This window comes from Myotis lucifugus, unplaced genomic scaffold (assembly GCF_000147115.1).
Source record: "Myotis lucifugus unplaced genomic scaffold, Myoluc2.0 scaffold_114, whole genome shotgun sequence".
NCBI classification, from domain to species: Eukaryota; Metazoa; Chordata; class Mammalia; order Chiroptera; family Vespertilionidae; genus Myotis; species Myotis lucifugus.
The window spans coordinates 2,487,672-2,514,848 of NW_005871162.1; the positions used below are offsets into that span (position 1 = coordinate 2,487,672).

General features: G+C 40.7%; 2 protein-coding genes across 5 annotated transcripts in view; both read left to right on the forward strand.

Moving 5' to 3' along the window:
• The window catches only part of LRP12 (LDL receptor related protein 12), a 53,296-nt gene extending 39,527 nt beyond the window's left edge, over positions 1-13,769 (forward strand). For 2 of the 4 annotated variants that reach the window (XM_006093338.3, XM_006093339.3), the window contains 4 exons: positions 3,544-3,746; positions 5,196-6,300; positions 7,566-7,698; positions 9,290-11,587. In XM_006093338.3, coding sequence (XP_006093400.1) covers positions 3,544-3,746; positions 5,196-6,300; positions 7,566-7,698; positions 9,290-10,156 — 2,308 coding nt within the window. In that variant the 3' untranslated portion in view covers positions 10,157-11,587. Of the gene's footprint in view, positions 1-3,543; positions 3,747-5,195; positions 6,301-7,565; positions 7,699-9,289; positions 11,588-13,749 lie in introns of those variants that run through there. The other 2 variants (XM_023757788.1, XM_023757787.1) reach the window with 2 other exon arrangements.
• Positions 13,770-19,367: 5,598 nt separating this feature from the next.
• The window catches only part of DPYS (dihydropyrimidinase), a 68,919-nt gene continuing 61,109 nt past the window's right edge, over positions 19,368-27,177 (forward strand). Inside the window, 3 exon segments of the mRNA XM_014459706.2 lie at positions 19,368-19,737; positions 19,740-19,820; positions 19,823-19,863. Coding sequence (XP_014315192.1) covers positions 19,602-19,737; positions 19,740-19,820; positions 19,823-19,863 — 258 coding nt within the window. The 5' untranslated portion in view covers positions 19,368-19,601.

Genomic DNA, 27,177 nt, shown 5'->3' on the forward strand with positions numbered 1-27,177 from the left:
TCTACCTTAACAAGTAAAACAATAATAGGGTATGTCTGTGTGTATATATGCATGTGCGAAACTTGAAACAAGCTGATAATGGATAAATGTAGGGTTTAGAAAAACAAACCTCTGTTTTCACTCTGAAACAAAAGAACATTGGTTAAGAGTAAAAAGTTGAAAAGATATTCCCGGGGAAAATGGCTAGAAGTTTACGATTCTGAGAATAAATACGCTATAAATAAGAAAGATTAAGATTCATTTTAAAAACATTTAAAATGGCAGAGAAACACTGTGGAGATAAGACATTAAGGAGAAAATATTTAGTGGAACTAGATATTTCTTGCTTATGGAAATTATATCAAGGCTCTGGGGATGGGGGGGGTGGGCAGGGAGGGTTGTCTGAAGGGGAGGGGAAAAAATTAGTGTGCCTAAACAAAGAACTGTAGTTGGCACTGACACACAAATAAAAATGCCATTCCTGCCACAGAGATTGTGTCTGCAGCAGCACACAGGGCCTTCGACATTCCTTCACTATCTCATTTCTGTAGGTAAGAAGCATGGAATTTTAGAATTACTAGTAGAAGAAACTTGGCAGATCATAGACTTAAATCCCTCCACTTAACATTTATTAATATGAGATTGTAAATGGAGCCTACTTTTGCATCTTTTCCCCTCTTTTCTATATCCTTTTATTAATGCGAGAACCATTCTCTCTTGAGACACACAACTGTGGTCTATTCCCATTGTTCTGTGGAAGCCGTAAAACAGGGACCACGTGGCTTGTTTTCCTTTGGCCCCCTCAGCCCCAGGCCACCTCTTCCACTCCTGGGGGGAGTGTGATTCTCTCCATGCATTGGTGGGATGTGCCGTTGAGGTTATCTTTCCGCAAACATACCCAGGTTGGAATCTGAGCAGTATGCCTGTTTTTCTGTCACTTGTAATATGACCAAGTATAAATGTGTGTATAAAATAGCATTTTTACCATAGGGGTTCCAAGTGTTGGATCTTTTTCAACATAAAACTAGAATTTTCAGAGATTTTTGTCTTTTAACCTAAAAAATCCAGCCCCAAAATGAAATGTGCAGCCTCCCAGATCAGTTATGTAAAACTTGGAAGTTCTTGCCAGCACGGAGGAGGCTGCATGGATTACTGCCATCTGGTTCTGATCATGTGTTGGATCCTTGAGATTTCACAAGTAAGCCACCCTAAAAACAAGCAGAATACTGAAATGCAGAATAAAATTAGAGGTGAGCTCCATATCTAAAGGAAGATTCCCTAAATTCTGGAAGGAGTTACTGAATGGATGTACACAACCTAGTGAATCAGACAGTGATTTTCGTCCTAGTTCTTACTGAAATTATTGTCATGGTGATACCAAACTTTCCATGCACATATATATAATCAAGTACCACTTGTGAATAGTGAAGTAAAATCTTAAATTGTTCAAAAGATCAGAGTTTGAAACCTGCTGAGTTCAGGGGGCTTGGTAAATACTTTATAAGTAAAGACAGTGCCCTAAAATTAAGACTTTACCTAAGACTGAGGACAAAGTTGAATAAACTCACTTAACAAAATGTAAAAACAAACCTCCACAAGCTCAGGGTGATCGGACAGTGATTTAATTGCATGATAGAACAAAAATAGTATAAGAATCTCACCCTGTCCCTGAGAATACACAAACATTAATTTAAGGTCAGTCCTAAGTATGAATGTGAAAGCTAAAACTCTAAAATGTTACCAAAGGACATTGCTGAATATCTTTGGGACCTTGGGATAGGCAAAGGTATCTTAGAGGGGACAGTAAAAGCACTAAACATAAAGGAAAAAAATAAATTAGGCTTGATCAAAACTGAAATTAAAAACTCATTAAAAGATACCATTAAGAAAATGGAAAGGCAGTCCATACAGGCTAGAAGAAAATAAGAAAAAGAGTTTCAATCTCAGTAAATAAGGAAACACAAAATAGAGCAGTGATAATCTTTTTCCACCTAATTGGCAACACATTTTTAAAAAAAAAAAAAACCAGAATATCTCCTTTTGCCAGAGTTATGGGGTATAAGGTACTTTCCTACACACTCCATGGAATATTTCTCTCAGTGGAATTTTGGCTTTTGACCTAGTAGCTCTACTTCCAGAAAAATATGTCCTAGAGAAATACTTGTTCATGTGTATAGAGAGAGGTACATATATAAGAATTCTTTAAAACATTGTTCATAATAGTGAAAAGTGGAAATAATCGAATTGTCTGCCAGCCTTTGTTATAGTTATTCAGAATATGTAGAGAGAAAATATCCTGGTATAATAATCTTGGATAATTAACTTTATTATAACTTAGTTTAAGGCAGAGGCAAAGAGATAAAGTCAGATCTTCACTTTTTGGTGAGATATGTTATTAGAAAATGATAGTTTGTTTTTTCTTTTTTCATAGTGGCTAATTATGTACGTGCTTTTATTTACTTGACTTTTTGCTCTTTACTCATGCCCACATTTTGTGAACTACAGGATAATATTTAACTATAAAGTAACTTACGTAAAAAAGGTATTTTTAAACTCTGGGACTTTTCACTGAGAATTTTTTTTATTTTTAGTTCTTTATACTTTGCTCAGATTTATGCTATTTGCTCTCCTGAAAATGTAAACTATAAACTTTTCATTAAGCAAGCAGATGACCAGTATAATCTAAGAGACTGCTGGCTTTCTCTGTGTGTGTTAGATTACAGAGTGGTGTTTTGGGTTCAAACACAGGATAATTTAGGATATTCTGCATTAGCAGTAGTCTTTCCTAAACACATACACACAGAGAGAAGAAGATGGAAAAGGCACCAGCTATCACTTGTTTTTGGAATCTGACATTACTTATAAAGAAGTATTACTCTGGAATCTGAGAGAAAGATGAATATAGGAACAGTGGACAGCATTATTATTTGCTGACTAGAGGCCCATTGCACTAAGAGATCCCTGCAATAGGCCTTCCTTCCCCTGGCTGCCGGCACCGGTTTTCCTCCGGCACCTGGGACCCAGGCCTTTGGTCCGGCCGCAGCGAGGCAGCGGAGAAGCCAAGCCTCTTCAGTCTTCACTCCAGACGGAGCCTTTAGTCTTCGCTCCGTGCCTACGGATGCAAATTAACCACCATCTTTGTTGGGTTAATTTGCAGTCACTCTGATTGGCTGGTGGGCGTAGCGGAATGAGACCAATTTGCATGTTTCTCTTTTATTAGTGTAGATGATACAGTTGTATGTCTGGAAAACCAAGGAGATTATACATTTATATATATAAAAGCCTAATATGCAAATTGTCCCCTCGGGAGTTCAACCAGGAGTTCGATCGATCGCTATGACATGCGCTGACCACCAGGGTGTGCGTGGCGCAGAACAAAGAAAGGCCGCAGCTGGCAGCTGGGGAAGGGAGGCCCAGGTCGGCAACCAGAAGGCCCCAATTGGCCCTGATCACTGGCCAGGCCTAGGGACCCTACCCAAGCATGAATTTTGTGCACCGGGCCTCTAGTTGTATTATAATTACCCTATCTAATAGCCTTTTCTGACTTTCTTGTGTGTTTTGTAGTTTTCAGGATTTTGACATTCAGGGGTCCAGAAGATGCAGTTTGGACTGGTTGACAATAGAAACATACAAGAATATTGAGAGCTACCGAGCTTGTGGCTCCACAATTCCACCACCCTACATTTCTTCACAAGACCACGTCTGGATCCGGTTCCACTCCGATGACAGTGTCTCTCGGAAAGGTTTCAGACTGGCATACTTTTCAGGTGTGTTTCTAAGAAGGAGAAAGGTGCTGAACAGAATTCAACAGTGGTAACTGCTCAGGCACTTGGGAGCCAGTCTTTCAGCAGTGTTCATTTCATCGATACTGTTCTCCAGGCAGCTGTGAGGGAGGAGTTAGCAGCTAAAGGTCCAGGGGCCCTAGAACTGGGCCTTAAGAAGGTGTTTTGTATCATCCTAATGAAATGATTAATTTTATAAACAAAGGCCACTTTGCTTTTAAATATTTTAAATACATTTAGTTTAAAAGAACTTTTCTCCTTTCGCTACTTCCCCGTATCCTGAAAGTTACTTCAGAATACATTTTTGTTTGTGAATCACCATTGTCTTTACAAAAAGACACACTCAGATTCACCCTCCTGGTTTATAGTGTATTGGCTATTTTTAAACTGTATCCAAAAAGAGTGACCAGGTCATACAAATGTGAATAACTCAGCAGTGGAGCTATGTATATTTTTTGCTGAAAATAATTTTACATCTTCTGAGGCACATAGCCTTTTTTAGCAAACTTATGTTCATTTTTTTTCTTAAAAACATAGTCTTTGTACTATTTAGGTTCTGAAGCACATTTTCTGTCATCTATTTACCAATAAACAAGTTGTTAGTGGAGATGTTAGCGTTGGCCCAACATTGTCAATTTTGGGACCGTAGAGATCTAATGTTTGGTTTTCTTTCTCTACCTCATTGTTTTATATTCAGGACAGTACACTAAGATAGTTAGAATTAGATGAGCATTTCCATTTTTTTCTGTCTCCTTCCCCCTATTATGATGATTAAATTTATACCTTTATCTCAGATTCATGCAATATTTTGCAGTTATGTTAAAACAATAGAAATTATAGAATGGAAGTGCTGTGTTATGATTGCATGAAATGCTATAAACATAAAGTTGATCATATAATCTTAGCAAAAATTTAAGTTAATAATGGGCCTACAAAATATACTATAATATACATAGCAAAATATTGTGTTATCTATATAAACACCTAAAAAAGAATATGAGAAAGTTGATTTGAAAAGGTGATTCCTGTGGATGAATTTCTCTTTATTTCAAAATGTCTATCATTTCAATGTTTATGCAATAAGTTATATCCTGTTGGTTTATGTGTCTTACATCATTTTACTGGATGTTCTGCAGTAAAATAGCTTTCTGTAAAAACAGAATTGGTTTCTTCTCTTTAAGATCAAACCGCAAAGATCTTTATGGAACAAATCATAAGTTTTTAATAAATTGTTAAGTAATTAGTGAGCTAATATTAATTTGCCATTAGAGCTTAACCTACTTTTTAAAACAAGATTTTTGAAACCCTTTCACTTGGGCTTACTCAACATTTATTATAAATATATCACTCGCTCTTATGTATTTTTTATTTTAAAGAGCATGTTTTTTTCTCCTTACCTCTCCGCTCCCTCCGTCCCTCCCCATGTTCTCCCAGGGAAATCTGAGGAGCCACACTGTGCTTGTGATCAGTTCCGCTGTGGGAATGGGAAGTGTATCCCGGAAGCCTGGAAATGCAATAACATGGATGAATGCGGAGATGGTTCCGATGAGGAGATCTGTGCTACAGAAGCTAATGCTCCCACACCCGCTGCTTTCCAACCCTGTGCTTACAACCAGTTCCAGTGTCTGTCTCGGTTTACCAAAGTTTACACTTGCCTCCCCGAGTCTTTGAAATGTGACGGGAACATTGACTGCCTTGACCTCGGAGATGAAATAGACTGTGATGTGCCAACTTGTGGGCAGTGGCTGAAATACTTTTATGGTACTTTTAATTCTCCCAATTACCCAGACTTTTATCCTCCTGGAAGCAATTGCACCTGGTTAATAGACACTGGTGATCATCGCAAAGTCATTTTACGCTTCACAGACTTCAAACTTGATGGTACTGGTTATGGTGATTATGTCAAAATATACGATGGGTTAGAGGAGAACCCGCACAAGCTCTTGCGGGTGCTGACTGCCTTTGATTCCCATGCGCCTCTTACAGTGGTTTCTTCCTCCGGACAGATACGGGTACATTTTTGTGCGGATAAAGTGAACGCTGCAAGGGGCTTTAATGCTACTTACCAAGTAGACGGCTTCTGCTTGCCCTGGGAGATACCCTGCGGGGGTAACTGGGGGTGCTACACGGAGCAGCAGCGCTGTGACGGCTATTGGCACTGCCCCAACGGGAGGGATGAAGTCAACTGTACCATGTGCCAGAAGGAGGAGTTCCCGTGTTCCCGAAACGGTGTCTGTTACCCTCGCTCTGATCGCTGCAACTACCAGAATCACTGCCCGAATGGCTCGGACGAAAAAAACTGCTTTTTTTGCCAGCCTGGGAATTTCCATTGTAAAAACAATCGCTGTGTGTTTGAGAGCTGGGTGTGCGACTCCCAGGACGACTGCGGCGACGGCAGCGATGAGGAGAACTGCCCGGTGATCGTGCCCACCCGGGTCATAACCGCGGCCGTCATCGGCAGCCTCATCTGCGGCCTGCTGCTCGTCATTGCGTTGGGATGTACCTGTAAGCTTTATTCTCTGAGAATGTTTGAGCGAAGGTCAGTATCAAGGCAAAACTATAGTGGTCATGCCCTCTACGATAAAAATACGGCCCAAATATTTATAACGAGCACCTTACTTACTGTGGTTAGCAATATGTCTTTGTTTCATATTATTTTCTAAATAAATGAACATTGTTAATGATTTAAGAAATTAGTGTGAAAAGCTGAAGACTCAGAAGGCTACACACATTTAAAAAAGGGAATCAGGACTTGGAATTATGACGTGAAAATAGTTGATCTGTATTTTCTGGTTCCTATTTTCAGATTAGTCTGTTTTGTAGGAATTTTACAAGCTGCGATTCCGAGTTGTATTTTGTAACCCGTATTTTTATAATTTCAGATATTTGAGAACCTACTATGTTCAAAGCGCTATACAGATGAATAGAAAAATGAATAAGACAATCTCACAGGTAGTTTACAATTAGGAGGAAGGAATGAGTGGATAGAATAAGATGGCAAAAATGTTAGGTGTTGTAAGAGCTTTAAAACAAACTGGCACGAAAGTGCAAAGATGCCTGGTCTCATAAGAAGGATGGGGGAGGCCTTCATTGAACAAGTGCCATTTGAAATCTATGAGTAGAAGGTAGATAGGGAAAAGGTATAGTTGAAAAAACAGCCTGGGAAAACACATAGAAATAGGAATGCCAGCCGTGCTCAGAGGATAAGCATAGTTCAGTTTGTCCAGAGCTAAGCTACATATAAAGAACTAATAGAGGCGTGGCTCAGTGGTTGAGTATTGCAGCAGGCATCTAGTACCTTTTCCTTGTACAGGGATTTTTAATTTATGAAAACTCAGTGGCCCAGTGGATAGAGCATCGGCCTGTGGACTGAAGGGTACCGGGTTCCATTCTAGTCAAGGGCATGTACCTCAGTTGCAGGCTCCTCCCCAGCCCGGGCCCTGGTAGGGCTTGTGTAGGAGGCAACCAATGGATGTGTTTCTCTCACATCGGTATTTCTCTCTGTCTTTCCCTCTCTCTTCTACTCTCTCTGAAAATTAGTGGGAAAATATCCTTGGGTGAGGATTAAAAAAAACCCAAAAAACTCAATGATCCAGGCTACCAGTGTAAAGCCCCTGAGGACACACTGCTTCATCTCTGTTCTCAGCATAGGGGTAGCATAGGTATCAGTAAATGTTGGTTGACTACGCTTTTATGATGATCAAATATATTAAGATTCATATTGTTTTAATTAGTGATGATTAAAAAAAATTTTTTGCTTACCTTTTTCTTTAACCCTCTTAATTCCCTTGTTTCTTCTCAAAGATCATTTGAAACACAGCTGTCAAGAGTGGAAGCAGAATTGCTAAGAAGAGAAGCTCCCCCCTCATACGGACAGTTGATTGCTCAGGGCTTAATCCCACCGGTCGAAGATTTTCCTGTGTGTTCACCTAATCAGGTATATCGCAACTCTGATTTCTGTTTCAGTGCCTCTTAAAATGAAACCTGTACTTGAATGTTTGATGACAGACCCATGACTCTCAACATTTTTGCAGTGAAGTCAAGGGTTATATATGGAGAATTTGAAAGCATCATTGTTTCATTGTATCTTAACAGATACCACAACATACAAAAGTATACTTTTCATTCTTCTGACTTGGTTCTATGGTTCTTAAGCATTTTACTCTTTTGGTTAATTTAATTAAAACCCAAAGTGAAATTTCTCAAATCGAATTCTACTTCAACTGAACATTTAGAAGACTTAAGAATGAATACTAAAATTAACATGCTAGTAACATATTAGTAACATGCTGGAATACTAAAATTAACATGCTAGTAACATATTAGTAACATGCTGGAATAGCCCGTCACAGAGGGTGACAGAGAGCGTGTGCTGTCACTTCTTCCTGGTTTCACCTGCGAGGGGAGGGGCAGAGGAAACCTGGATCATCATTTGGAAGGAGGTGCTGTTCCCCGTTGTGTCCTCGAAAGGCCATATTCCCAGTACTAACTGCCAGATTGATAAAGCCACGTTTGCCCCACATTGGAATATTCCTTTTTAATAACCACTAGATGGAGCTTAAAGACTGTCTTATATAATGCGGTAGGCTTGTTTTTGTTTTGTTTTTTTCATAATCTGTAAACTCATTCATCTAGAAAAAAAGTAGATTTTCCTTTTCGGTTGGACAATATGTACTAATTAAATCACTCCCATATGTACTAATTAAAAATCACCAATTGCAAAGAATAAGGATATAATTTAATACTTAATACTAAACTGGAAAATAAAACTTAATCTTTAAAGAGAAAGAAGGAATTCAAATGTCTCAGATACCTTTGTGTAGTGCTATTAACAAATTAATTAATTTCTTTAGCTTTTTGTTCCTGTGCCATATTACAAATTTATTTATTTATTTATTTATTTATTTATTTATTTATTCCTGTGCTGTATAACAGATATATTAGTTCCTTTATTTACAAGTCCTCAGTGTCCAGTCACACAACAAATCCTTGAGAACCAACTATAAATATAATTTTCACGTTTTGGAAAGTCTCAACCTTGTAATTCAAGATTCACTTGTTATGTGTTAAAAATCAAACAACAGCAAAAAACAACAACAAAAACAAAGAACAGCTATGGGCCTAGTTTCCACGCTGCTTTAGGTCATTTAGTGAATTATGGTGGCGATTCTTCCATCTTCCCAGCTAAAGAAGTATCAAATTTTATCTTTTGACTTTGGTACACTTTTAGGATTGGATTACTATGTGAAGTTCTTAAATAAGTAGCTGTTACAATTGATACGAAATATCACCTTAAAGTCGCCTATAAAAAATGAAGTGTTAAGAGAATCTTACACAATGAGCAATGATTCAAGTTGTGGATTAGATTCCATAGTGAGTTGAGCCTGTGTAGTCAAGAAAACTTTATTCTCCCTTCATAGACCCTAGCAGTGAGGAATAGAGTTTTCAGCCACAGCACATTCTTACTAGAAGGGTGTTTTCAATCTTTTGTGCTTGTTTGCTTTCTTAAAGATCTCTTCTTTTCATAGGCTTCTGTTCTGGAAAACCTGAGGCTAGCTGTACGATCCCAGCTTGGATTTACTTCAATCAGGCTTCCTATGGCAGGCAGATCCAGCAACATTTGGAATCGCATTTTCAACTTTGCAAGATCGCGTCATTCAGGGTCCTTGGCTTTGGTCTCAGCAGATGGTGACGAGGTTGTCCCTAGTCAGGGCACCAGCAGAGAACCTGAAAGGAATCACACTCACAGAAGTCTGTTTTCCGTGGAGTCGGACGACACCGACACAGAGACTGAGAGGAGAGACGCAGCCGGAGCATCTGGCGGGGTTGCAGCTCCTCTGCCCCAGAAAGTCCCTCCCACCACAGCCGTAGAAGCAACCGTGGGAGCCAGTGGAAGCTCCTCCACTCAGAGTGCCCGGGGCGGCCACTCCGATAATGGAAGGGACGTGACCAGTGTGGAGCCCCCAAGTGTGAGTCCGGCTCGGCACCAGCTCACAAGTGCACTAAGTCGGATGACTCAGGGGCTACGTTGGGTACGTTTTACGTTAGGCCGGTCAAGCTCCGTCAATCAGAACCAGAGTCCTTTGAGACAACTTGATAACGGGGTCGGTGGAAGAGAAGAAGACGATGATGTGGAAATGCTAATTCCAGTTTCGGATGGAGCTTCAGACTTGGACGTGAACGACTGCTCTAGACCTCTTCTTGATCTTGCCTCAGATCAAGGCCAAGGCTTCAGGCAACCATACACTGCAACAAACCCTGGCGTGAGGCCAGGCAGTCGAGACGGCCCCTGTGAGCGCTGTGGTATTGTGCACACTGCCCAGATACCGGACACGTGCTTAGAGGCAGCACTGAAAAACGAAACGAGTGATGATGAGGCTTTGTTACTTTGTTAGGTACGAATCACATAAAGGAAATTATATACAAGTTGGAGCAATATCCAGTCATTGTTTTGTAACTTTACAATTAAACTAGTATTAATTTAAAGAGAAAAAAGATGCAGGGTGATTTCTTATTATTGTATGTTAGCCTGCATGGTTAAATTAAATAATTTGTAACTTTAGAGTTTGCTATTTTAGCAGCTAAACATGCATTATGTATTCATACTGTTCAATGGTGTTCTTCCATTTGTTTCTCATTGTTTTTATCCTGGTACTGTAGTTCATGTTAGAAATATGGCTGCTGAAACTCATTTGATGTCAGTTTATCCTATGTTAAAACTATTATTTGTACAAAATATCTTATTTTAATTGAACCCTTTCTGCTTTTGCCAATACATCTTGTAACTTAATATTCTAGAAGTCAAGGTTGTTAATGTACTCCCAGTGCAGGGTGGGGACCCTTGTACTCTCATGTGTTTTTATTTATATATCATTTGTCCAAATATTACTGGATTTCATCATAATAAGAACTTGTTAAAGGGAAAAAAAACTTTGTCTAAAATTTTTTCTCTTATGTTGAACATGCAGTGATGTGAAATTTAGATAAAGTTAGGTAAACTAATGGCAAAAATGAAACTTTTATAGGTTTTCTAATCTTGACTTTAATACTCTAATATGGTATTAAACCAAATGGCAAAATTACAAGTCATTTCTTTTTCATCTCTATTTAGGGACAGGATTGAGCGGATGAAGATATTCTACTATGCATTAAATCTTGAACTTTATAAAATATGTACAAAAATTGTACAAGATAAGTTCCAACTGGTAATGTCTTTCCCTGGTATAGGGTTATGCTTGTATTGGACCCTAGGGATTTGCACTAAAATCATATAAAGGTCTCAGATGAGTTTAGTGCATAAGCACTATCACTTTAAATGCTATTATTTGCTACCACAATAACTATATATTTCCATAGCTTTGGGGGGGCGAAGGGGGCATTTTTATTACAAATTGAAATTTCTTTGCTGGTTTTATATTTATTTGTTGTATTTAAAGACTGCATTATTATAAGAAAGTGACTTTTTCCATATATTTTATTCTTGAGGGGGATCATGCTACATGTTGAAAAACAAATTAAATCATTTAGATCAGCCCCTATTTTAAGTAGAGTGATTTGCAAACCCCACATATTATTTTTATTGTCAATTCCTGTTTATTTATTCTTTAGCTGTCTGTTTTCGTAGCTTAATGATTATGAAATATGTACTTGTGTGTGATTATTGCTATTTATTGAGTTTTAAATACTTTGCTGAATGTCATTTTAAAGCATGTTTGAGGTCTTGTGTATTTGTCGTGTTATGCTGTCAGGAGAAACTGACTGAAATGTTTTAATATCTATCAAAATTAAAATGACTTTTTTTGTATTGCTTTGGGGTACTTTTTAAATCAGAATTGCTCTTTATTTTTGTTTCATTTTGGTGCATATACAAATTCAGGCCTTAGAGTATGTAGCATGTCTCTCAAGAAGAAACAACATAGAGGTTTGGGGAGTTCTTCCTTAACTACTTTTTAGTCAAGTTGTTGCTTATACCAGCACTGGGGGATGAGACTCCCTGCGGACCTGAATGTTATTTGCCTTGGAAAAACTACCTCTGGTTGATGTATCGTCAATCAATGCAGTAACCCAATCAGTTCTCTTTATATTATGTTTGGATGCATTTCAGACCCCTATAGAATATACTGCCATGCATAGGGTTTTTTGGGTTTGTTTCCTAGCACATGTTTTAAATTTTTTCTTAACTAATAAATCTTTCTGGGTCAAACAGTAAAACCTAAGTCTCTCTCCTACCTGACATCCATCTTTTAGTTCCCTTTCAGAGAGATAGACACCAATACCAGATTCTTCTATATCCTTCCAAAATACCGTATAGGTACATTAATATATCCATATATAAGTGATATATGTAATCTATAATAATAAAAGCGTAATATGCTAATTAGACTGGACATCCTTCCAGATGTCCTTTCAGATGACCTTGCAGATGAAGCCGGGGTTGCGAGGGCACCCCAGGTCCCGGGTGCCAGAGGGAAGCTGGTGCCAGAGCCTGAGGAAGGAAGGCCTACTCTTGCATGAATGTCATGCATCGGGCCTCTAGTTTATCTATAATATATCAAATTGTATTCTATGCATACTTTTTCTTTAAATTTTTTTCAAAAATATGTATCTATTAGAGTTAAGGGTTTTTGTTTCCTTTTTTTAAATCCTTACCTGAGGACAAGGCTATGCTTTTATTGATTTAGGGAGAGAGAGAAACATGAATAAGAGAGTGAAACATACAGTAGTTGCCTCGTATATGTGCCCCCGTTAGGGATTGTACCTGCAACCCAGGTATGTGCCGTGACCACAATTGAATCCAAGACCTTTCAGTGTATGGGACAGTGCTCCAACCAACTGAACCACCCTGGCCAGGTCATATTAAAATTTTAATACTAAAAGTAAAGTTAGGTATTTCAATTATTTGATTTTTTCACATTAAATCATTGATCAGCCTGAATTTAAATCACTTCCTTTTCCCCCCCAAGTTATCCTAGTTATCCCAAAGCTGTTTATCAAATAAATTCATCCTTTCTTTACTTTTTGAAATGATCCTTTTATCTTATAGTAAATTTCCACATTATTTGACTATGCTTTTAGACTCAAATTCTATTCCCTTCAGTTGATCTGCCTTTCTATTTTGTACCAGTCCTACACTGTTTAATAACTGTAATTTTATGTGTTTCAAAGATTCTTGCTTATTTTTCATCTTAACTTGATAGAATCAACTTGCTGAGTTCCACAAAACAAATCCATCGGTACTTTTATTTTTTTAGACAGGTTTTTTTTTGTAGATTAGTGAAATTTGACATAATTATGTTAAATCTGTCTAAATCATGGTGCCATATCTTACAAAGGTGCCCATTTGTTTGTCTTTTGTTACTTCAGATATGTTTCACATTTTACTTTACAGCTATCTTGTACATTTTTCGAGTTTATTCTTAGAATTTAATCATGTTATTATTAAGGAAGTTCTTTCTGTTTATAATTTAGTCTGATTTTGGTATATATGAAGGCTAATTATGTTAATTTTCTGCCCACCTACTAAACTCCCATTTTGTAATTTATAATAGTATTTCAGTTCATTTTTATGTGTTTTCCAGTTACACAATCATGTCCTCCAATTTGCAAAACTCTTTGTCTCAATTAATTGCATTGTCTAGTACATTCAAAATAATGTTGAACATATTGGCTATAATGAATTGGGTTGAAATAGATACATTTAATCATGTTAAGGCACATCCATTAACCCCATTCTTTTTTTAAATTTAACCAAGAATGCATGTTGAATTTTATCACATCCTTTTCATTATCTATGGAGTTGATCGTATGATTTTTCTCCTTTCTCTTTTGATGTGTTATTAATATATTCATATTTTTGTCATTTTGAACCATTGCATTCCTGAAATAAACTCTACTTGGCCATGTGTATTATGCTTTCGATATATTTGGCATAGGCCAAATGTGTTCATGGGCATTTTGGATAGGACCAAATAATCCTTTTGTGTCTTAGGGGAACTTTCTGAAAGAGAAGATTTCTTATAGCAGTCGGCTCGTTTTCCTGATTATGGCTGCATCTCAATGAAAAGGAGACTCACTAAGCAAAGGTAGAGTGATATCTTGGCACAGACCTCTTTATTTTATTATTAAAAAGCCCAAGTGAAGAACTTCTATAGAGCCCAGAACAGATGTGGCTACATGCTATGAACTTAGTGATGTGTGTTGAGCACTACAAAGAGCAGAAATGCAGAGAAGCAATTTATATTTAGAAATTATGATTTAAAAAACAAAACTATTAAACTTTTCTCAATTCCAATGCAGTGGGATCAAGTGTTACCTGAATATTTATTTACATTTCTATCTTATCAACAGAGCTCTGATTTCAAGGAACATAGAAATTCCTTATCTAATTTGGCTTTTAGATTTAATGTTCCATAGTCTGCCTTCCCTTAAGTACAGTTTTTGTATTTGTTATTGTGCATCATGTGAATTTTAACTTCATCGTGATTCTATTAGTTTCCTTTGGTTGGATTTTGTTTGCATGCTTGCTGTGTTTTTATTGAGATTTCATCATTAAATTTGGAACATGATTTCCACTTCCCTAGCTCATGCGTTACCATTAGAATCACTAGCCCAAGTGTGCAAAAACAGTGCTTTGTCCCATTTTCTTAATTTGGAATGAAAATAGCACCCAGTTATTAATACTGAGTACCAAGCATGGTACTCGATGCCCATATGTACTTCCTTTCTAATCCTCACGAGAAATCTCCGAGGTAGGTGTCACCCTCAAATATCAGCATATAAGACCAACAATATAAGACGACTAAGTGCATTGTCGCTGAGACTGGAAGCAGGATAACTCTTGGAACTTGAACTACATCTTTAACGTGTTATATTTTCACATGGAGAAGAATAGATCTTACTTTATATTTAAGGGTGTTTTTTTTTTTTTACAACCACATGGTATAAGGATTTCTGTTTTATTTTGGAATGATGTGTGTTTTATTTTTTCATAGCATAAAAAGATTAGAAAACAACCACTTCATACTCACTAGGAGGGCTTCATACTTACTAAGAGAGGCAATGACAAGTGTTGGCAAGGATGTGAAAAAACTGGAACCCTCACCCACTGCTGGTGGGCGTGCACAGCTGTGCAGCTGCTGTGGAAAGCAGTATCGCAGCGCTTCAAAAGTTATTTACCACTTAGACCCAAAAATTCATCTCCTAGGTATATGCCCAAAAGAAATGAAAACATGTCCACACAAAATGTGTACATGAGTGTTCATAGCAGCATTATTGATAACAGCCATGAAGTAAAAACAACCCAAATGTATGTTTGATAAATGCATAAACAGAATGTGATATAGCCATACAATGAAATGTTATTTGGCAATAAAAAGGAATGACATGCTAAAACATACTACAACATAAGTGAACTTTGAGAACATTATACTAAATGAAAGAAGCCATTCACAAAAGACCATATATTGTATGATTTTATTTATATGAAATGTCCTGAATACTCAAAGCTAGAAACAGAAAATAGATGAATGGTTGCCTAGAGCTAGGAACCAGGTGGGCGGGAAAGGTGGTGGTGAGTGACTGCTAATGGGTCCAGGTTTCTTTGCAGGTTGATGAACATTGTAAAACTTGGTAATTATATTAAAAACCATTAAACTGTACAAATAGATGAACTTGTGATATACAAGTTATATCTCAATAAGCTCTCAAAGATTAGAGAACAAAAGCACAGATAATACCACCTTTTTTCCTGCTTGCTTTTAGATTTGGACTGAAGCTGTTGCTGCTTATTGTTCAGGAGAATAGCGGTTGTTTTAACAAATTAAAGGTGGAACATACCGTCTTCATCTATTTAGCAGTATAATCTAAATCTGATCGACTATGTTACCTAAGCAATTAACCTTTCTGGGCCATAATTTTTAAAAAATGGAAGCAATACTTCCCTCGTTGAGTTTTTGTACAGATGTAACAACTGGCCTTAGCCCAGTGCCAGGTGTATCCAAATTCAACAACTAATTATTCTATGAATATTCATGGAGGGACTACTATAGGTTCAATAATTATGCTCAATTCACATGTTCTTTAAATCATACTGTGAAACTTTGTTTAATGTAAATAATACGTTTTATAAATCTAGAAAGTCATAATTACATGAAATTGTATGTGCACATTACACAATGTCCACAAAAGGATGCATTAGTCATATTCAAATAAACAAATAAGCTATTTTCCTCTCCAACTTTAAAAGGGAATGATAATAGCCATATATCAATAGAGATAAGGTCACCAGGAGTGGGTCACCATATTTGTATAGCAACTTGCTGAGCAAACCAAAGGAATAGTTGGTCTTTTCAAGAAGCCATCTAGTGGTTTATTTCAGCATCACAGTTATTTATTTTGCAGAACAATACTTGTTTTTGAAAGCAAAACTGCAAATTAAATAGTAAATGAGACTGAATCTGTGTTCTTATTAATATGAACAAAACGCTTAAAAATTCCTCTGGGGGGGGTGGGGGAGGGGGAGAATTCCTCCATGGAGTCCCGTACTGTAATTTGACAAGCTGAAAATGAAGTTAGTGAGCACTTCTTACTGTGACAGGTCATCGAAGATGAATATGATGCACTTATCTGTCTTTGATGCTCGAGAGCGGGAGAAGGGGAGAGGGGAGGAGGTGAGAGATCAACCAAAGGACTTGTATGCATGCATTTAAGCATAACCCATGAAGACAGACAGTAGTGGGGAGAGGGCATGTGCTGGGGGTGGGGTGGGGGTGGGAATGACCGGGAAGAGGTCCATTGGGGGGAAAAGGAGATATATGTAATACTTTAAACAACTAAGAAATATATTTTTTTAAATAAAAAAATACACAACTCATAAGTTTTAAACTGCATGCACTTCCGAGTAGAGTGATGAAATCTTGCTCTCTCACTCTGCCCTGGGTTCGGTACTATCTGTGGTTTCAGGCATTCACTGGGGGTCTTGAAGCATATCTCCCATGGAAAGTGGGGTGACTCATGTAATGTGTTCTCAGACAGACTTTGCTCAATCAATCAAACTGATTGTTTCACCAGCAAGAAGAAGGCAAAACAGCAGGAGTCTTGCTTCCCATCTTCACCCCATGCCAACACCACCTCTCCCTAGTACTGGTTTCCTACCCATTGAGGGTCCTGGGTGTCTGGTAAAGCAAAGGGAGGTGAGGGTGTTCTGAGGACACACTTCCCCTCTAAGCACGTTTGCCCAGGCACAACCTTCCCCCTGGTGTGGGACAATAATGGCCAGAAAGGGGCATGACCCCTTCTGCCAGCCCGCACTTCTCCTCAAACTGACCCACCCGTCTCTTCCATTGCAGTTAGCGAATCTCAATGAGCCATGTCCTCCTGCTTTGGTGACATTTCTACAAACCCCCTTTTCTGATCAAAGTTGGAGTCCATTAAACGTGGGAGGTTTGTTTTGTGCTGTGTCACAGGGCATTTCATGATATCGAGTCTAAGATAAAGAAACCTTTGAAATCATTCAACTGGACAGTTTCAGAGAGGATGTCACAACCACCCTGACATCCAATCTTATTTTCCTAGGATGGTGCAGACTTGTAGAGCTGGTAAGCGTTTCATCATATTTATAATTACTCCTTTCACCTTTCCACCATGGTCTTTTGACAATAATTTCACAACTAAATTTTTGGGTTTCTTTTTCTTGGCTTGACAGAAAAATCTGTGGAACTTGAAATTATTGGTGCTTTCTGATGTCTAATCGTTGTGAGGTTTGTGCAATGTGAAGCTTGAGGAAATTTGGCAATAATATTGAAAATGCTCTCTCAAGGTCATGTGTGACCACCTAGTCTCCAGACTCAAAGGTATCTTCCCAGCCGGTCAGCTGACAGTTGACAATGACAAAAGATCCAAAGTAAACCAGCTGCAGCAAACAGTGGCAGCACTAGGGGCGGGAACTTCAGGCCTGGTGGTCAGGAGCTCCCACAATGTTGTGAGAACCCAGTCTCCTTCCGCCTCTCCACCTGTTCTCTGTGTTGGCTCTGTTCACAGAAGGACTGTCTCCCTTTGTTGTCTAGGCAGCTGCCTGAGCCTCTTGCTTGCACCCTCCCAGATGCAAATCCAGCAGGAAAGAACAAACTGAGCCGCTCAGCCTTTCAGAAGTCGGAGGGTCTGCTCTCACTGGGCACAGTCTGCTTGGGACAGGTACCCACCCCTGCACCCATCGGTGTGGCTGTGAGGATTTCCTATTGTGATTGGCAGAGTTTAGTTGAGCAGGTCAGTCCCAGAGCCAGCGCTCCCATCAGTACAATCAAGGCAAGTGTTCTGAGAATGCGGTTGGAGAATTTCCCACCAAAGACACTCAGGGACTATTAGCAGGGTACGGACAAGAATAGATGTTGGAACAGCAGATGTCCACCACACTCCAACCTTTCTACCGAATTTGGTCGTGGCGCCCTTGAAAATCTGCCTCCCTGCCTTCCCTACGCAGTGCTGTCCCGTCTTCCTGAGCGCTGGAAAGGGATGGTCCACCGTTGTCCAACCATATCCCTAGCTTAACCTCATGGAGTTCAGACCCAACGCATCATCACCTCCTCTGTGCCTCTGCCTACTTTGTTCCCTCAACCTAGAACACCATTCCTCTCCCATTCTCATTTCCATATGTTCATGTCCTTTATATGCTGGTTCAAATAGCTTTTCGTAAACTTCCATATTTAATTTTCTTCAAGGCAGAAATAAACTTTCCCTTTCCTCTAAACTCTTGTTATCCCCTCTCAAAGATAGAATTTTCCGCTTTAGATATTCTGTTATGTAGTGAAATATGTATGTGCGTCACACTGGCTCTTAGCTCCTTGAGCTCAGAATGTGACTTATCTTTTTTTAAAATATATATATATTTATTAATTTCAGAGAGGAAGGGAGAGGGAGAGAGAGATGGAAACATCAATGATGAGAGAGAATCATTGATTGGCCGCCTCCTGCATGCCTCCCACCCGGGACTGAGCCGCAGCCCTGGCATGTGTCCTCAGTGGGAATTGAACCGTGACTTCCTGGTTCATAGATTGATGCTCCACCACGGAGACACCCTGGCCTGGCAGAATGTGACTTATCTTTACCGCTTACTCCTCTATGCAACCCCCGTTCGGGGTCAGTCCTTACAAAGCTGGTATTTGTTAAACACGTGTGTATGGTGCTTCCCCTTTTATTAAGGTGCATTCACGTTGGTCAGCATATTTGCTTCTCAACACACACCTGGAGGGGAAGGACAAATATTATCTCAATTTTATATATGAGGATATTTTATACCAAGAGGGGAAAAAAAGATTTAACTGAAGGCTTCTAAGATCATTTTGTGGAAAGCTGGGAGAAAAAAACAAAACACACCTAGATCTTTGGAGTTATATTACCTGTTATTTTCCAAGAAAAACAGGCCGGTATGAATTGCGTCGTTCAAACTTGGAGAATAGTTGACATCAAGTTGTTCTTGTTTCAACTTGATTAAATACTTTCCCTCTGAACTTTCAGTCTGCCAATTACTGGGACTGTGGGGCGATTTGCTAATGAATATTTAAAAGGAAATCCGGGCCCAGTGGTTCTCTCCAGCTCGGGCTGGGTGTTGCATTGAACTGTGTGGATCTCCTGTTGGGTCCCAGCCTTTGGGGCCAGCCCCTCGGCCCTGGGGGTGGAGTCCACGTCCGGAGGCCGGTTGATAAACCCGCCGGGTCTCTGGGACTTCCGACTCGCCCCTCGCTTGTAGCCCGAGCCGGAGACCGGAGCCAGGCCTTGGGTATCTGCAAGGAGGTCGCCCCCGCTCGCCCATCCAGCCGTGCGCCCCCGCCCCGGCCCCCCCCAGGAATGGCAGCGCCGTCCAGGCTCCTGATCCGCGGGGGTCGCGTGGTCAACGCCGACTCCTCGCAGGTGGCGGACGTGCTGGTGGAGGACGGCGTGGTGCGGGCGCTGGGGCGCGATCTGCTGCCGCCGGGGGGCGCGCCCGCGGGCTGCGGGTCCTGGACGCCGCGGACAAGCTGGTCCTACCCGGCGGCATCGACACCCACACGCACATGCAGTTCCCGTTCATGGCACGAGGGCCGTCGATGACTTCCTGCAGGGCACCAAGGTACCCACCCCGGGGTGCACCCCCTCCCTGGATCCCTGCGGAGCCCTCGGGCCCGCCACTCCGGCTGCCCGGGGTTCAGGCAGACCCTCCTCGCGGGCTCTCCGTCTCGAGGCCTAAGTGACCCCCAGAGCCGGCCGGGCTCAGAGCTGGACTAGGTTCTCCACCAGAGCTCCCGCTTCTAGGGTCCCTGCTCGCCGCATCAGCCCCTCTTGGCGAACCCAGCTGTCTCCTACCCCTCCATTTGGGTAATTGGACAAGTTTAAGGCCGTCTCTTCTCTTGCCCTCATTTCTCTCCGCCGTTTATCCTCCTGACGCCCGTGTTCTATGGGAACCCACAAGCCTTCCCTACTGTGTTGTTGGCGTTCCCAGGTATTGCTCCCGCCCTCCATTCCCAGCCAGAAGCAAATGAAAAAGACTTTCACCTGGTAGTTACTGCCTGTGTGGTGAGTGGTGAGAGGTCTGGGTGGGCTGGAAGCCAGCGTGTCCACATTATTTGCCTCCACTCTCCAGGAGAAACGTCACAGCCCTGCCCTGTGGATAGAGAGTCGTCCTATGGACTAAAGGGTCGCAGGTTCGATTCCAGGTCAAGGTCATGTACTTGGGTCTCAGGTTGCGAGAGGCAACCAATCGATGTGCCTCTCTCACATCCATGTTTTTCGCTCTGTCTCTCCTCCCTTCCGCTGTCTCTAAAAATCAATGGGAAAATATCCTCAGGTGAGGATTAACCAAAAAAAAAAAAAAAAAAAAAAGCCACAGCCCTGACAAGGGATTCCAAAAGAAGTATTCCAGGTGTGACCTCCCAGGCACTCCCCCTTGCATCCAGGGGCCTGGTCCCACGGCTTCCCGTCCTGGCCCGGGAACATTAATCCAGCCTCAGATTCCTGCTGCGTGAGCACCTGCAGCTCTGCGGCTGGTGTAGGGGATCAGGTCACCTTCCCCCGCTCCCAGGTGAGAGAGCTTGGGTTTCTCCAGGCACAAAGGCCTAGAGGCGCAGGTGAATGAAACGAACCTTACAGGTTTCTCCAAGGCTCCTGAGCGCAAGATCAGGAGCTGAGCAGGGCAGCTGTGCTGGAACCTGTATTTCAAACTCCACTCAGCACTTCCCCTAAAGTCAAACCCTCACGCCTTGAGGTTTGTGTTCTGGGCTGCGGTGAGGGAAATTGCTCCTTCCATATTGATACCCTTCAGGCCTAAGAGCTTCATTCAAGGATGTGCTTGAGGTCTTCCCCCAGGGCGATGCTTTGAGGGTGAAACAAATACGACTATTTAGTCCAAGTACAGGCAGTTCAGGCTTTCAAAGCCTGGCCAGTAGTTTGTTGACCCTACTGATTTCCAACAATTTTACTCTCTTTACACCTCCCCCTCTTCACCTGCCCCAAGCATCCATGATTGACCAGAGTATTTAATAGAAAAAAGGAATGATTTGACCCAGCGAAAGGGCCCTGGGGCAGGCTGCTCACATCCATGTTGGGGAGGAAGCCTTCCTCCTAGTTACTAATTGTCAGCCTTCAGCATGTGGGCAATGGTCAAAGTCTTTCGTAAGACAGATCATTGTTTGTTTTGAAAGCTGAACATTCATATTTCCCTTTGGCTAGAAACTGAAATTTGCCAAATTTTTTGTTGTTGTTAATTCTCACCTGCGGATATTTTTTTCATTGATTTTTAGAGAGAGTGGAGGGGAGAGAGAGAGAGAGAAGAGGAGGGGAGGGGAGGGGAGAGGGGAGGGGAGGGGAGAGAGAGAAAGAAGAGAAGAGAAGAGAAGAGAAGAGAAGAGAAGAGAAGAAAAGAGAAGAGAAGAGAAGAGAGAGACACGTCAATCGGTTGCCTCCTGCAGCCCGGACCAGGCCCAGGGCTGGGGATCGAACCTGCAACCTAGGTCCATGCCCTTGCCTAGAAATCAAACCCGCAAGCTTTAGGTGAGAGGGCTGACGATCTAACCACTGAACAACATTGCCCAGGCTTTGCCAAATTTTCATGAACTGATTTTTACATGTTATGTAAGATTCTCAGATACCAAATGATAGGCAATCCAACTGATAAAAAGTTGGAAAAGTAATAGAAAAATAGAAAGAAGATTACCTAGAATCTCCCACATGACAACCAACACTTTGGTGAATTGCCTTTATGTTTTTTACTCAACATAACTGAGATTATATGTGTGTGTGTAAGTACGTGTATTTAAAATGTTGTAACCTGGCCCTGGCCAGTTTGGTTTAGTGGATAGAATGTCGGCCTGTGGACTGAAGAGTCTTGGGTTCAACTCCAAACAAGGGCATGTATCTTGGTTACAGGCTCAATCCCTGGCCTCAACTGGGGCATGTGCAGGAGACAACCAATCGATGTGTCTCTCTCACATCCATGTTTTTCTCTCTCTCTGTCTCTCCCCCTTTCTTCCACTCTCTCAAAAATGGAAAAATATCCTCCGGTGAGTTTTAACAACAACAACAATTTTGTAACCTGTTTTTAGTTATCGTACAAGCACTTTCTGTTGTCCTAGACCAGTGGTCGGCAAACTCATTAGTCAACAGAGCCAAATATCAACAGTACAACGATTGAAATTTCTTTTGAGAGCCAAATTTTTTAAACTTAAACTATATAGGTAGGTACATTGTTATTAACTTAATTAGGGTACTCCTAAGATGGCCTTTGCTAAAAACGTTCTCAATCTGAGGGGTCGACCTCAGCTAATGTATCCCCACTTCTTCTAATGCCACTTCTTCAAAATAGACTCGCCCAGGCCGAAAACTGACTTCTGTGCATGGGCCACGAAGTTTCGATCGCACTGTACGTGCGCCCGCACGTGGTATTTTGTGGAAGAGCCACACTCAAGGGGCCAAAGAGCCACATGTGGCTCTCGAGCCGCGGTTTGCCGACCACTGTCCTAAACTCATCATTAACAAAGGGCTTTGTTGATGGCAGGGCATTCCATTGACACCCCCATTGGAGCTGCTATTTCTGACCATGGGTTTGCCAGGCCCACTAGCATCACTACCCCTCACCGCTTCCCCTTTTCTCATTAGGGTTCTAGAGGAAGCAGCCAAGAAGAGGGGTTGGGATGCTATGGGAGAGGGACATTCCTTCCCTTTCTCAAGAGTACTGGTGAGCGCCCAAGAACCTAGGACAGTGATGGCGAACCTATGACACGCGTGTCAGAGGTGACACACGAACTCATTTTTTTGGTTGATTTTTCTTTGTTAAATGGCATTTAAATATATAAAATAAATATCAAAAATATAAGTCTTTGTTTTACTATGGTTGCAAATATTAAAAACTTTCTATATGTGACACGGCACCAGACTTAAGTTAGGGTTTTTCAACATGCTGACACGCCGAGCTCAAAAGGTTCGCCATCACTACCCTAGGAGGTGATTCTTAGTTTCCATCTGTTCCTTGGCCATCCTGGGGTTCCTAGCATGAACAGTTTTACAGCCCATAGTGAGAAGGCAGGTCATTGCAACATACTACAGTGTGTTGCCAACATCTGAAAGGACTTGGGGGCCAGCTGATTCACCAGGCATTTGTATACTCCAAGGTTGTCAAAACATTTAACAAAAGCATGCTCTTCGTTAGCTTAGGATCTTCAGCAGAAAGCAATGTGGTGAGTGATGTTAAGGTCAGAGATTTAGCAAATACTGAATTCCTGCTGAACATTAAACTGTGCTCACAAAGGGGCTCAGCTACAGAAGTCTACTTCAAAAGTGGTTGGTCGGATCCCAGGAGATAATCACCCCCAGGAACAGCTGAGGCTCCATCAGAGGGAACCAGGAGAGAGTAAATATAAACAGGAGCATTAGAATATTGACCTCATTTGGAAAGGAAGGCATTAGAGAGTTATTTTGTCCTATTTTCTAGTCTTCACAGTAATTCCCAAGGCAGTATTGTTGGGGTTTCTGATTTGGGGAAGAGGGATGAATAAGTCTTTTGTAAATGCTGGTTGCATTATATATATTAAACCTGAAAAACATCTTATTAATACTGTTAAGTAACATTTATTGTATGAAGCACTTACTATGTACCAGGCACCGTGGCAAGCTGTGCATTCTCTTCCACAGTCCCGGGGCCATTACCAATTTTTTACAATTGAGGAAATTGCAACCTAAGTCACTTGCCGAGGGTCACACACCTCATAAGTGACCGAGTGGCTCTTCAAAGTCAGGACTGCCTGCCATCGCTTGAGATTTTACCTACTAGGTTCTCTTCCTTTCGGATATGCTCGCTGAAATAATATCTACGGTTTTGATTTATCAGAGTGGCAAATAATGGATGAAAAGCCTGTATAAAGTTGTGTGCTAGTATGCTATGGTTTTTCTCAAAAATAGACCAGAGTCACCCTTAAGAAACACAGTAGCCTTCACCTTCCCAGTGCGGAGGCAGTGACGGTTATCAAAACTCACATCACAGGGATTAGGTTTGTGAGACATTCAGACATGCCTTCATAGCCACATCAGGTCTAAGGGTAAAGAAATGGGAACCTGAAATACAGAGAGAGACAAAAATATTTCATGCTGTTGATAGAAGAGGTGTTCAACCTATAGAGAATTTTTTAAAATATATTTTTATTGATTTCAGAGAGGAATGGAGGAGAGAGAGATAGAAACATTAATCATGAGAATCATTGATCTGCTGCCTCCTGCACGCCCCCTGCTGGGAATCAAGGCCGAAACCCAGGCATGTGCCCTGGTCGGGGAAACGAACTGTGACCTCCTGGTTCGTAGCTCAATACTCAACCACTGAGTCACACTGGCCGGGCTGGAGAATTTTTGTAAGAGTTTATTTGAGCCAAACTGACAATAATTGTCAGAAAGGCAGTTTTGCAGTTTCTTTTATGCATTTAAAATTAAGGAGGGGCCTGGCCGTCACAGCTCAGTGGTTGAGCATTGGCCTATGAACCAAGAGGTCATGGTTAGATTCCCAGTCAGGGCATGTGCCTGGGTTTCGGGCTCAATCCCCTGTTGGGGGTGTGCAGGAGGCAGCCGATCAATGTTTAGCTCTCACACTGATGCTTCTCTCTCTTTTTCCCTCTCCCATCTCTCTCTTTCAAAAAAAAAAAAAGAAAAAGAAAAAAAGAAAGAAAAAAAATTACCAGTCCGAAGGTGTACAGGCTTTGTCCAAGTCTTGGAATAGCTGTCCACCTCTGATATCAGCACCTCTCCTCCGAGAGGAGTCTTTGATGTCCGCTGCAGGTGGAGGTGAGTGTCAGAGAGAGGGCGATGTTCATTCCTGGTTAGGTGCCTGATGAGCCTTCCATGGAGGTTAGAGAATATCTTTTGAATGAGCAAAATCTCCAGGTGATCTTTAAAGTCTTTGTCTCCTGGGAGCCAGCTGTGAAAGGAAGCAGTTACCAATTGGCATTTTCTTGAAGTGACTTTATCAAATCTTGGCAATAGTGTAAGATGTCTTAAAATTAATTTTAACAATACTAATAGGAGGTAGGAAATTATCTTACATTTACAACATAATGTATAACATACACAGACACAAACAGAGACCTTTTACTCAGAAGAAAACCTCACTAGTTTATAAAAGAACAGTTGGATTCAAATTTTGTTTTGGAGACACAATCTGTCCTTGACAAGTCAAGTTCCAAATGACATTTCCCCTTTTATTTCTTTAAGATATATTTTTATTGATTTCAAAAGGAAGGGAGAGGGAGAACGAGATAGAACATCAATAATGAGAGAGAATCATTAATTGGCTGCCTCTTGCATGCCCCACACTGGGGATTGTGCCCGCAAGTCCTGACCGGGAATTGAACTGTGACTTCCTGGTTCATAGGTCGATACTCAGCCACTGAGCCATGCTGGCCAGGCTTATTTTTTATTTTTATTTTTGAAAGTATCTGTAATACTTTCAACAATAAAGATAAAAACAAAAAGGCCTTTATCCACAATGCCTTCAGGAGATGGATCGAAAAAGACTAGACAAATAGATCAATAACTGTTTGCTTTTTGCATCCACCAAGCTGATCATTTATAATATCTAACAAATAGGGATACTATTTCTGGTATTCTATTTATTGATTACTGGATTGTGAGTGGGCCCAATTTAAAAAATGAAATATAGGTCAACCAAAGGCTACATATTTTGTAAATCTAATTCATGTGAGAGGTTGGTTTAAAGGCTATAATTAATTTATTTAATTAAATGTAAAAGCTTTCTAGCTGATATAACTAATGGAAATAATGTTCTGCTTTACAGAAATATTTCATTTTTGTTGGGTCTATATTAGATGTCTGGTGGTCTTTTAATAATTTAAGATCTGTGAGGAAAGACAATGGGATTTTTGTTCCAATGGATATTGTGAATTGGATAATCTTGAAGGAATTATGACTTTGTGTTAAATCCTGTGATAAGAGCTCAGCCAGTTTTTAGATATATCCACTTATATTCAGACATGGATGCAGCTCGGAGTGGGTGGACTTGCATGAAAAACCTGGCAGCATCCATAGTGGGAGGAAATATTTTTTTAATTGGGAAAACACCCAGAACACTTTTTTTTTTTGTAAAGGACAAAAAGTCCTCAAAATTATCAAGAAAGAAAATTATACTTTGCTCTGAAACTTTTTGGTAAAATGCCATCCAGATGATTAGCTACAATAAGGCAGTGGAAGGTATATGATTAAGCACACGCTGATGGTGGTATTTATAGCACTTCCTTACCTTGGAGGAGAGCTGTGCTCAGGAAACTTGGTTGCAAACCAGCTCTCCTTTTCTGGTGCTTGCTGGCGCTCCAGGCTGGGCTTCGAGGCTCTGCGGGCTGACTGTGTGACCTTGAGCAAGTCACTTCCTCCCTCAGGGCTGTCAACATTTCCTTATGTGTAAAACGATTGGTTAGAAGAACAACTTTAATTTAAAAAAATATTTTTAAGGGCAGGTGCAGGCTAGAAGGGGTCATTGGAGGTGAAAGGGGGACATATGTAATACTTTCAACAATAAAGATTAAGAAATATTTTTTTAAACTACCGAAAAACAATATATACTCATCATTCAGCCCTTAGGAAAATTCTGGAGCATTATAGTTGCTCAATATATATGGATTGAATGTATAAACTGCTGTGTGGGGTTGTTTTTTAAAGGAAAAGAGTACAAAGATTTAAATCACCTATAATTTTAATATTTTGTTTTCTGTCCTTTCAGGTTGTTTCCTTGTGGGGGGCGGGGGGCATATAAACAATTTCCCTTCTCCTAGTGCTCACTCTTTGGAGTCAGCCTTGTCCATAAATCATGTTCTTCAGTGACCTTACCTATCATTGAAGAACATGATTTCCATGACCTGGTTATCCTCTCCGAGTTGAGTCTGTGTCAAAGCTTTCT